This window comes from Prosopis cineraria, unplaced genomic scaffold (assembly GCF_029017545.1).
Source record: "Prosopis cineraria cultivar Desert tree isolate PC_DT_omini unplaced genomic scaffold, ASM2901754v1 PC3, whole genome shotgun sequence".
In the NCBI taxonomy this organism is placed as follows: Eukaryota; Viridiplantae; Streptophyta; class Magnoliopsida; order Fabales; family Fabaceae; genus Prosopis; species Prosopis cineraria.
This window is the reverse complement of record NW_026555334.1, coordinates 36,439,273-36,452,386: the sequence shown is the minus strand read 5'-3', so window position 1 is coordinate 36,452,386 and position 13,114 is coordinate 36,439,273. Positions and strand designations below refer to the sequence as shown.

At 31.4% G+C, this 13,114-nt stretch overlaps 1 protein-coding gene across 1 annotated transcript; it reads right to left on the bottom strand.

Moving 5' to 3' along the window:
• Positions 1–10,843: 10,843 nt before the first annotated feature.
• On the bottom strand, positions 10,844–12,803 carry LOC129305569 (pentatricopeptide repeat-containing protein At5g15010, mitochondrial-like; the record flags this gene model as incomplete). Its single annotated transcript, XM_054945564.1, is given in 2 exon segments — positions 10,844–12,203; positions 12,206–12,803. Coding segments are annotated over 2 exon segments (1,452 nt in total), but the record flags the coding sequence as incomplete, so codon positions are not given.
• Positions 12,804–13,114: the final 311 nt, after the last annotated feature.

Sequence of the window (13,114 nt, the reverse complement as noted above, 5' to 3'; positions counted from 1 at the left end):
CTCTATTTGATATTTTAGAATATATTTATTATTATTCAAGATAATATTTTTAGCTGATAAGAAGCGCTCTCTCTCTCTCTATATCTTATCTCTTCATCTTCCATAGTAGAGACAATTATTGTAATTTTCATATTTATAGTAAAATTACTTGTTTGTTGTCTGTGAGTTTTTCGTCCCTCATATTAGGGGGTTTTTCCGTGTTAAATTTCATGTGTTACCTTTTATTACTTTTCTCTAACTTTTTTATAATTTTCAATTATTTTATTCTGTTTACTTTGGCTAATTATTTGTGTACTTTTTAATAAATGGTATCAGAATTAGGTAAAGTCCAGGACCTGTAAGCCCATTTTTGCTCACACGTTTGAAGCGCAAAACAAGACTGGCCCTGCTTCAGTAGAGACTTGTGTGCGCTACTCCGTTTGAAACTTGAAAAACTAGGTTGGCCCTCAAACAACAAGGGCTTGGTGTTGAGGACGTCTTTGATACGGGAAGTTGTGGACTCACACTTAAGGGACGGATTGTTAGATTGTCAAAGTGTGAGTGGACATAAAACGATGTAAAAAGTTTTAAATTAGATAAAGTTTGGCTTAATAACTCATAATAAAGAGGAAGGACCTATAAACTTAAGTCTTAAAGTTTTAAGTTAAAATGTGACATCCTTCTGCTACTCTTACCCGTCTCTCCTCTCCCCTAATTCCTGAGCTGTCACTCCCTATTCCTAACAATTGTTAAGGTGTCCAAGTGTGTTACGATTTAGAAAGTCCCACATCAAATAAAGTTAGACTTAATAACTCATATAATAAAGAGAAATGACCCATAAACTTGAGCCTTTCTCGGGCGATCACTCCTTATTTCTAACAAGTAGTATCAAAGCCTTGTTCTCAATTGAAAATTTTCATGATATCTACTGTTATAAAGTTTGACATTAAAAAGTTTGATGGCAGTATTAGTTTAGCTATTTGGAAAGTTTAGATGAAAGCCATTTTTATTCAAAATGAGTTGAAGAAAGCTTTACTTAGAAAGGATAAAAAGCCAGTAACTATGTCTAATGAGTATGAAGAATTAGATGAAAAAGCTCTTTTGACTATTCAACTATGCCCATCTAAAGAAGTTTTACAAAAAGTAGTTAATGAGACCAATGTGGCTTCATTGTGATTGACTTTGGAATCTCTCTATATGACGAAAAGTTTAACAAATAAACTTTATCTCAAAGGATAGCTATACACCATTCGTATAGTTGAAGGTACTTCTGTTCAATCTCATCTTGATAAATTTAATTCCATTATTATAGATTTTAGAAAATATTGATATCAAAATTAAAGATGAGAATAAAGTTATTTTATTAGTTGTCTCATTGTCTCCCTCTTATAAACATTTTAAAGAAATTATGCTTTATAGAAATTTAGACACCTTAGCCTTTGAAGATGTACAATCTAATTTATTGTCCAAAGAAAACTTTGATCTTGAAGTTCATTCTGAGGACAAAGTGAAAGTTTAAATGTGAGGGTGAGAAGTGATGAAAAGAAAAGTAGCAGAAAATCTAGATCTAAGTCTAAGAGACATAAATCCAACAACAATGATAAAAACCTGTAATTGTTGCAAGAAGTCAGGTCATAAGATATCTTAGTGTTATAGACTTAAAAAGAAACATAAAAGAGAAGAACAAAATAAGAACCCTCAAAAATCATCCGCTAAAGCTAGTGTTATTGAGAGTCAGATGGTGATGTTTTGTTATCTATTTCCTCTACTAATAGGAGGAATAGAACTGATTGAATTCTTGATTCTACTTACACTTTTCATATATGTCCTTATATCCTAGATCTGTTGACCGTAGTATTGTTTGATATGTGATAATAATAAATGTAAGATTCTAAAAATTAGTACAATACATATCAAGACTCATGATAGTACTATTAAAACTCTTTCTATGTTCATTATGTTCCTAAGATAAAAAGGAATTTGATCTCTTTGGGTACTTTTGAATCTCAAGGGTACAAGTATTCAGTTGAATATCGAGTTCTTAAAATTTTTAAAGGTTCTCTCTCTTCTTTATGTGAAAGGTAATCATCATGCTACTGTTTATGTCTTGCCAGGTTCTATTGTTACAGGTTCAGTGGCTATTACAACATCCATGCTTAATGATTCTCACACTATCCAATTATGGCACATGCGATTGGGCCATATAAGTGAGAAAGGTATGAATATTTTAAGTAGGAAAGGTCTTTTGTGTGGTCAAAGTATTGATAAATTGGATTTTATGAACATTATATTTTTTGGAAATAGAAAAGAGTTAGTTTCTCTATTACAACTCATAACACTAAAGTTTTTGACTATTTACATTCTGATATATAGGGACCTCAAAATATCCTTCTGCTAAAAGACGTTGTTATATGATGACTGTTATTGATAACTATTCTTATAAAGTTTGGGTTTATTTTCTCAAGTGTAAAAATGAATTTTTCTCTTAATTTTAAAAGTCAAAAATTTTAGTTGAGAATCAAACTGGGAGAAAAGTTAAAAAGTTAAGAACAGATAATGGATTAGAGTTATGTGAAAATGATTTTAATGAGTTCTATGTTAATAACGACATTACAAAAGCCTTAGCAAAATGGTGTTGTAGAATGTATTAATAAAACTCTACTTGAGAGAGCACGTTGTATACTCTTTAATGCTAGGTTATGGCATTGGTGTTATTTATGGGTTGAAGCTACTTCTACTGTATGTTATTTGGTCAATTGTTCACCTCACACATAATTTGATTTTCAAGTTTCAAAAGAAATTTGGTCAGGTAATCCTATTAATTATTCTAATTGAACCGATGCACCTACCGTATCCATCACCCCCACCGTCTCTGAATAATCTTTCTCTAAGTTGCTCAATAGATAGTTAATTGCCTCCTATATATATATAGCCGCATGATGTAATGGGTTGAGTTAAATTTAATTTTATATTCGTCAATCGATGGATATCGTTGTTTTGAACTTACTATAGGTTTCGTTATTCATACCCATAGATAAGAGCCTTCTAAGCTTCCATTAATAACAGCAACTGCAACGAGTTCAAATTTGCTTCTATTCCGGAACATTTCTCTAACCTAATCATTAATAGATATATGAATTAATAAAAGCTGAAAATGTTATGAGAAGAGAGACAGATAGAGGCATAGAGCGACTAAATCATTATATACAACATTTCTCGTTACCTCTTGCAAGATATGCTGAGAAGCATTTTCTTTCAAAAGTCTCAAACCTGCGGTTCCCTGCACTTGCACATAAATATTTAGTGAATACATTTCAGAAACTGGCCTGGTATGCAAGATGAAAATATATATACATTTCAAAAGCTTGATATTCTTTGCTAATTTGTGTGGAAGCTATCATAAAATTAAAGTACATGTTTGCTATTGTTATTTGTTAGACACATTGGTTGTATATATTGGATTGTTGCTATTGTTAAAATTTGCAGGTCGAATTGGTTATAAAGAAAAATAATGATTACCTAATTAAAAAAATTAAATAAATAATGTCACTTTTGTAAAAAAGGATGTAGTTTATATTAATCATGTTTCTTTCCTTTTTCTTAAAAAGGAAGTGGTTGTTGAAGAAATCAAGTCATTTTTTTTTAAGAATGGATGTTATTTTCATTATCAACATTCCATTTACAAATAATGTGAATGTGTTAACTTTTTATGTCACCCTTATTCATATTTCTCATTGTAGGGATATAAATATTTTTTGAAAAAGCAACATGAAAAACTTTTTTTATAATAGTGTAAGCCTCAAATTTCCCAATCCAACTCACTACTCATTAATATTCCATGTGAGCTAATCTTATCGGTCTCTGGGATGCGCGCGGGATCCGCTCTCACAAAATGTATATTAAAATTATGTATGTATGAGCGTGCGCGCATTGGGACAATCATGTGATGAATTTAACTTATTTATGATTCCAATTGGTCACGATGAGAGATGGACATGCTTTTCGGGGCCATGTGAAATAAGTGATGAATATAAAACTATATTTGGTCGGTATCAATTAGTTTAAACTCATATAAAATGTCATCTTTACGATTTACAAAAATTAATTTCTCATAAAATTATAAAAAACTCAAAAACTAAAAAAAAACAAAAATTATAGACAATAACATAAAAAAGTATATAAAATGATTCAAAAATTTGTTAGGTCATTTACTGTAATTTTTTTGATCAATTAATTGTTAATGTTTACATTTATTGACAATATAGGCAATACAGCAGTGTTTTAGGATTCTAGATGCTCTTAAATATATTATTATTCAAGAGCCAATTTACCAACTAACCTATATATTACTTTTTTCATTAAAAAATATAAGACATCCTTTCGGAAGTAAGATATTCAAAGTGCAATTAATGAAAGTTTTTTTTTCTTTGAAGAGGTGTAATCGATTGATAAAGTTTTTTCATTAAAACATTTTACAAAACAAGGATAAATATAAAAAAACATGCAATATTAAAGACAATTTTAAAATACCTTCTTAAAATTGAACAGAAGGAATATATATTTGCAGAAGTTAGTGAACAATTGTACAGGGTCGGCACATCTCAATTTTAGTAAGATATTGATGATTTGAAAATTACATCAATTAAAAAAATGTTAATATCACATTATAGAAATATAATATAAAGAATATTTCATAATTTATTGCCGATGCAAAGATGAAAATCTAATTTAAGAACCACATAAATGATTTTTTAATATGATAGTACCAGTAATCATAGTCAAGCATGTTTAAGTTTCTTAAGAAAAATGAAAATGAATGTGAACATAAAAAGTGTAAAAAAAAAATATCATTACTGTGATAACCCACAAATTTTAAGTAAAAAATTAAATATATAAGTTTTTATTTTAACAGTGATTATCTTAATTTTTAAAACAAATATGACAATATGGAGTATTGGTGTAGTGGAAGAGTGCATATAAATCAACCATCAGGTTCAAATCTGAATCTGAATAAGGCCATAGAGAGTTTTACTTTTTTTCCTGCCATTTTCTTTAAGAAATTACCAAATTATCCCTATCGCAATCTTCTAGAGCAGAGGCAGGGCTAAGAGTTTCGCACCAAACCCTTGCACTGCCTCTCATCGATCTCCACCACCCTCCTTCTCAACCACTGGCTGCGTCGCTGTTTGTGTGAGTCGCCATCGTTGGTGTGCCTGTTGCTGTTCTTCTGCCACAACTGCGAGTTCTTCCCTTGTTTCACAGCCATTCCTCTGTCTCTGTCATTGTTTCAAGTATGCTGGATTTCTCTTTCTTTTTCCTTGTTGCTTCGTTGTGCGCAAAGGCTTGGGTGAGCTGAGATTTTTCTGCCTCTTGCTCATTTTATTATTATCAATATGCCCATCCTTTCTTCATTCACAGTGATAGTCCTTCCGTCTTCACTGTTTGAAGTTGCCTCCTCCTTTCTTTGTTCGTGTGTTGTTGGTCTGTCTAAGGTAATAAGATAATCTCCTCTCTTTTCTTTAGAAAATCCCGGTGCGTGTGAATGGATAAAAAGTTGGAGTAATGCTATAATTGTGTTATGTGTCCTGCTGGCTGCTGCTACTAGCGTAACTGGGAGAAAAGGAAAGAGTTTAAATTGAAAATGAATTTCTGATTTAGTCTTGCTATGTGAATGTGGGAATTGGTAATTTAATTTCCTTAAGTTAAGACTAATTGATCTAATAAAGAGAAAATTAGGAAGCTGAATGTTTATTTATATCTATTAAAGAAATGTGGGAGATAGAATCATAGAGGAAGAAGTTAGTTTGAGCTTGCAAAAAGTTAAGTATTATTGCTCCATGAATTTGATTTTAAGATTTTAAAAGAAATTTGAGTATGAAATTAGTATCAACTATTTGAAATCTTGAGAAATATATGGTTGTGGATAAGTTTTGTGATAAAAGATGAGAATACTAGAAACTCTTATGAGTGGGTTGGAAATGATGCATGATTGGTACTTTGACAAAAGATTAAGAAGAAATGGTATTTTATTCAATTAATGAGCCAAAGGGATTGTTAAGTGTAAAAGTTTAAATTTCAAATTTCCTATAACTAAATTTTAATAGTAGTAATGTTAGGAAGAAATAATTGGATTTATAGAAATTTTATTAAACAAAGAAAATCCTTATTTAATTTATAGGGTATTTAGAGGATGAAAAATTGGATCGACAGTGAGAGGTGAATTTTTTAAATTTTTAAAATTTCAGTTAAGTGAATAGTATCCCAAGTAATATATCAATGAGATTATTTTTATTAAAATATTATGTTGTTATGTAAATTATTTTTATTTTTATTGAAATATTATGTTGTTATGTAAATTATTTTCAATAACAGTTATGATGAGTTTTGAATATTTTGCTAATTAAATTAGTTTAGCTTAAAATTATAAGGTGGTGGTGAAGTTCATTTAATTGTGGCATTTAGATGTTTTATTTTCCGTAAAATGTATTTTTAAATGGATGAATTCATTTCATTAGCTTCGGTAATTTTAGTTAATCAATAAATGCCAGTTTGGATTTTATTTATGAAATTTCATTCCACCAAATATTGGATTGATATAGAGAATGATTCATGCAAGTTTAACATTGAAAATGAAAAAAGTCCTTTTAATATTAATTATTTTCTCGCATGTTTGAAATTGAATTTGAAAGGGACTTTATACAGAACACTAGTTGCTAACGGCAGTCCCATTAGCTCTTAGCGAGCCATGGTCAATGACTAGCTAGTTTGATTTTCGTAAGCTTTGTTTTCACATTTGTTATTCGTGAGTTTTGCACATGCATTTGTTTTCGTGGCTTCAAGCCACGTTTGTTAGTATTACCCTCGTATACTGTGTGTTCACGTTTATTTCGTGATTTCGACTGTGTTTGGTTACTTATCATCGTGGACTGTATATCCATGTTTGTATTCTTAGCATAAGTCACGTTTGATTATTTATGCTCATGAACTGTGTGTCCACGTTTGTTTGTTGTTTTGATAAGTTCCTAAAATTGTGAATTTGATTATTTGATGATTTTATATTCTATTGATTTTTATTTAGTAAATTATTTACAAACATTTATTTCATTTATGTGCTTTCTTGAAATCAAGTGATAATAATATTTGTTATGATATTTCAATGATTTAAGATTTTATTTAAAATTTTGTAGAGCCATTTTATTCTGAAGTTTATTGAATTTTTATGGAAGAAGTTGTCTCTTTAATTACATAATTATTTTGAACTTTCTTGTTTATTTATGACCAATTATTTATTGTTGGGACGTTATTCACTGAAAACTTATTTTTGATCTCAAATTTATTAGCTAACGCTAATCCCACCATCGACCTCTAAAGGGTAATATAGCTACATTGGGTAAAAACTTTATTTCGTACGGTCACTTTTTTGATATAAATCTTTAAGTCGTATGTATTTTTGATTTAAAAGAAAAATTAGTTGATTCACATAGATTGTTATTAGGATTTTATTTTATTTATATACTGTTGTTGGCTAGAAGGAGTTAAGCTCTTGATTGATACTGTTTTTTTGAAAAATTTTGTTGTAAAATTTTCGAGAGATCCTATTTACAGGAGAAGTTTTGTCAAAATTTTTATAAAAAAATGTTAAAATCTTGTTACGACAATTAATATTAAAAGTGTTAGAATTTTTATATAATTTAATTATTTTTAAAACGGAAGGAGGTTTCATTTTAAGGTTTATGGGAATGCGTGATATAGTTCACACCTATATTGGTTACCCTTTATATTTGAGGTGTGACAATTACATTCTAAAATAAATAGTAGGCCCTATTATTACTGTTCGTTGAATTTTTTTTATATTTTACTATATATAAGATAAGATTTTTAATTGTTTAATTTGTTATCTAATACTATAATAATAGTCTTATAAAATATGAAATTTTGACTACTGCAATTTGATCCAATAATTTTATGTTACTGGAAATATGGAAGTAGGGAGTAAACGGGGGAAAAGGGATGCCGAAGATGATATTCAACAACAAAATAGAAAATAAAAAAATTTAGCAATGGATCAATTATTGATCTGAATCGAGATGCACGTTCTTGACCGTAATAAAATAACAAGGGTTATCTAAATTCCAATGTCGGGTCAAAAAAAGAATATATATATATATATATATATAGTAGTTAATTTTTGAATTAACTTTACGAGTTTAATATTTTTATATTTTCAGTTTATAAATTATATTAACTCACTCATAAATTTAGATTAGATATAAATTCAGTTAAACTCACGAGTTTATTTCTAAGTTTACATTTTTATATTTTTAACTTACAAAATTATGTCAATTAATTTATAAATTCAAATCAAATGTAAGTTTGGTTAAACTTATTAAGCTTGTCAATTTTTTTTTTTGAGTTGAGTGAGTTAAATATATATTATTAAAAATTCAGTTCATAAAAGTTATATGACATGGTTCCAAAAAAAACTTAAAATACAAAAAATACTATTAATAAAAAACAAAAATATCAAAAATAAGTTTTCTTATTTTAAAATTTTTATGTCTTGTATATGATAATTTATCATTTTATATGAGTTTAATTTCAATAATTTATATTTTTAATATATTAAATTAAATTACAATCATATTTGAATGAATATTTATTAATAGAGGTAAATTCTTACAAGTTTACGATTTGAGTGTATATTCCTATCAAAAGTTAAACTCGCAAGTTTAACAACCTTCTATATATATATATATATATATATATTTGCCTCCCAATGATTTTGTATAATTTTTATAGAATGGGAGTCAGCGCGCCAAAAATGGCTGGTTGGATTAAAAAAATAATTCCATATAAAAGATGAGTCAATTATCTCGTCTTGTGTGACCCGTGATCGATTCATTAAAAAAAGGTCTCGTTTTCTTCATTAATTTATCATTTTTATATTATTAAAAAAATAATTATGTAAAATATAATGCACGTTTATATTTGCAGTTATTTTTCCATCCTGTCAAAAAGTGTGATCAACCTACATGCCATAAAATTGACACGTATTACTGGCTCCATGTTTATTATTATATTATAAGTTCTATGGTTTCCCCACACGAGATCAACATGGATACCTAATTCAATTATAAATTCTTGTTATGACAAGACTCAATTACCTAACTTTATATATTTAATATATTCTTATTCAACTAAATTAAAACCAGTATTAATAAAAAATTTTGTCATAAAATAAATAATATATAAATACTTTACATATCTTGATTTAATTAAAAATACAATTTTTATAAATATAAAATTACGTATATAATTTTTTTATGACTGCTCCATCATTGAAACCAAAATAATAAAGGAACCCAAAGCTGATTATTATTAATTAAAGGAAAACACAATTATTAATCTGATAGTTTTATTAAGTTTTGTTTTTTAGTTTTATAATTTTTTAATATTTTCAATCCTTATAATCTCAATAAGATTAGGCAACGTTTATTACTCCTTATAGTTTTAATATTTTCAATGTTTTTTGTCATTATAAAAATTGAGAGCACCAACAAAGATATAAAAATTAAAAGTAAAATTGGATAAAACTGCAAACAACAATAATTATATTTTCCCTTGATTTAAAAAAGTTTACCGAGTTTTCTTAGGCCACCTGCGTCAAGTTCATTGAGGAACATTGACGGTTCTTATAGGGCCCAAATTGATGTTAGAACTCAAAGGGAGAGGAAAACAAAGAGTTCAGCTCTATTAAATTCTACCTAAATTTGATATTCATAGCGTGGCAAGGTAAGGGGGGAAACTATTGTTAAACAGCAATTTATTATAAAAGTAAAAACTGCTTCCTGTACTGCTTTCAAGCATGGCTGCTTCCTCCATCATTGTTTGCCATGTTATCCCTGAGAAATCATACATTATTTTGGGGGCCCCAAAAAAAACTGTATTTGGACTTAGGGATGGTAAAAAAAGAAACTAATGGAAACCCCCCAAGAACACGCAAATTTCAAACCCGTCTTCACAGGCAATTTTAATCCCCGGAAGGCCGAGACCCAAAGAAGGATTGCAGCATGGATTAGAACATAAGACTTACCAGTGGAGTTGTATAATGTGGAATTGCTGAGATGCATTGGCAATATGGTTGGTTGAACTTCAAAAATTAATTTATCAACCTCAATTTCGGATATGGGTGGTTTTGCCAGAAAGTGTAGAACTAGATCTGAGTCAACTATTGTTACCATCGTTTACTCACTTTGGTGAGGACATTAAAATTGGGTATGAAGGACTGCTGCACCTTGTGTGTTTTCATGGCGACAAATATGTACATCACAAAGATATTTGCCCAGAGATAGCTAATGTTGTGGAGATAAAGAAAGTCGATAATGAGGAACAGGGTGGTGAGGTTAACCACGTTGAGCCGGCAATCACAGAAAGGGGTGGTCAAAAAACAAGGATGAGGCCTCCGTGGGCAAGATTGCACCAGTGATGGAAAAAGCTAGAGAAGGGGAGAGCACGGCAGCCGGATGTGGTTACCGGCCAAAGATGCTGGTTGAGCAACAGCTACACTGGAGATATGGAGGCACGGATTTGAAGGGATTGGGGGTGCGAGATTGAAGGATTTAGAGAGAGCAGGAGGCGAGAAAAAAGGGGTGCTAATGAGGCAAGTTGAAAAATAAGAGGCGATCATGGAGGACAAAATCATAGGAATGAAGGAGGCCAGATTTTTGGCAAGGAAGTCAATAAAAATAATAAATCCGAGTAGGTCCCAGTGGGTGCAACATAATAAACATGTCTTCACAGGCAATTCCCTGTCTATTGGTTTGTGCTTTATGATTTTGGTCAGAAGTTCTATACAAGAACTCTCTACAAGCAAATATAATAAAATACATACTTTGATATGTCTGTTAAAAGCGAAGATCAAAATAGAGAATGGAGCTTTTGAACCAGTTTCTGACCGTTTCCGTTCCCAGAAACCAAAACAGATACTCGAGTTACTTCACCTTTAGTACTAGAACATTCCCCAAGGTCAATGATGGAACAGAAATTTTTTTTATTAGTTTGGATTTCATCCAATAGTTAACCAATTTGTATTACAACCTCGGTCATCTAAGAATAGCATTGGCATTTGATCTCTTATGGTAAGCACCTGTTGGAGACTGCACTATAAAATATTAAAATCAACTTAATAAGGTTGCTCACCGTGAAGCGTAATCCCTACAGAGAAAAAATGCACCTCTGGCTCTAGGACTTTCCATAACACAATAATCGACCGCTCCCAAGAAGAGAAACCTGCCTCCTGTTACTCTTCTGGTCCCAACTTGGTGAAAGACATTTTTCTGGATCAAATTCATGGGGTGTAACCTTGGGTTTCTATCTCAAAGTATCATGCCCTAGACGAGAGCGCAATAGAACAGTCATCAGGTCTTCTGATCGCTGTCTCCTAGACAACCATGCCTGAATCATTTTCTCGACTTTAGGCTCTGGCAGGAAGCCTTTCTCCATCATCTCTAAATAATATTTGTAGGCATGCTCCATTTTTCCATTAAAAAACAAGCCGTGAATCAGTGCAGTATAAGAGCTACGATCAGGGTTGAAACCATGTTCCCTCATCTCACTCCACAACTTAAAGGCGACATAAAGCTGGCGCCATTGGCAAAACCTCCTTATCAACATTATGTAAGTCTCAGTGGTTGGGTCACAACCCACCTCTCTCATGTTGATCCAAAGCTTAATTACCTCCTCTTTGGTCCTTAAAATACGGAACAAAGCATGATAAGTCTGAATTGTAGGTGACAGGCCCCTTCCGACCATCTCATCTAAAATTACTTTCGCGTCTTCAATTAAGCAAGCTTTGCAAAGAGCCTTGATCAATGAACTGTATGCGGTGACAGTTGGAGCAATTCCATCATCTTCCATAGTTCTCATAAGGTTGACAGCTTCTTTCACCAACTTACCCTTAGCGAGAGCAAAAATGACTGAATTATAAACCTTCATATTTGGAGTAATCTTCATTTGCTTCATATGGTCAAACAGTTTGAGAACCTTACTAAGTTTAGAAGCTTTTGAATAGCAAGATATGATACAGGCATACGAGACAGCATCATATTTGATTCCTCTCCTACTCATCTCCTGCCAAATTCTCTGCGCATGAAAAGTGCTAACAATCACATTACACCATCCATCAAGGATAATATTAAAGCTTTTGGTAGTAAATGGAAATACATTTTAAGGTGGAAGAATAGGTGCTCAGCATCTAGCACATTCTTGTATTCGCAGAGGGCAGAAAGAAGGCTAAGAAATTCCTCTAGTCCGACTTGAAAGTTAAATCGTTTATAAGCACAAAATGTATTTATAGCCATCCCAATATCATGCACAGCACAGTATTGTCTAATCATAATCAGGAGAGTTTGAGGAGTGACAAGAGATGGGCCCGATTTACCACTTCTTGTCTCCTCTATCAATGCCCAAGCAATATCAAACTTTCTCATTTTGCCAAGGATAGATATCATAGAATGGTACTCACGAACTGAACGAGCATAACCTGGCTGCTTGCCAGCCCACAAGAAAAGGGTGAAAGCTGCTTCCCAATCATTGTGAATTATTGAAAGGATCTCCGTAACCAACTCAGATGATGGTGTGATATTGCACTGCTCAAGCTTGTATTTAATTTCAGATAGTCTGCGCCCTGGGTTATGTATTATATTCAAGATGGTTTTCACATTTTCAGCAAGATCATCCCTACTGTGGCCAACACAGGTATCATTCCTTTCATTATCTCTGTCTTCATCCTTATCTTCCTCCTTCTCATCACCATCATCCAATTGGGTTTAGGGGAATTGTTTGACCACCCAAAGTTTCTGGTTGGAGATGGAGAACAAGAGAAAAGAACCGAGGAGCCCAACTTTGTTGGAGTTGTAGGGAGTCAGACTCTGAAGGGTAAGGGGAATTAAAAGGAGAAGTCAGGAGCTGCTCCACTATATGGTTGAAACTAACAGGAAGTAAGTTTTGATAAATGCATGGCACAACAAGAGAGAAAACAGAAAGCTTAGATCTGATTGCGATCATGTGTGGTAGAAATTAGAAATGCAATGATGACTGCTGTATATTAAAATAGGAACATGATAATCAAAGAGGC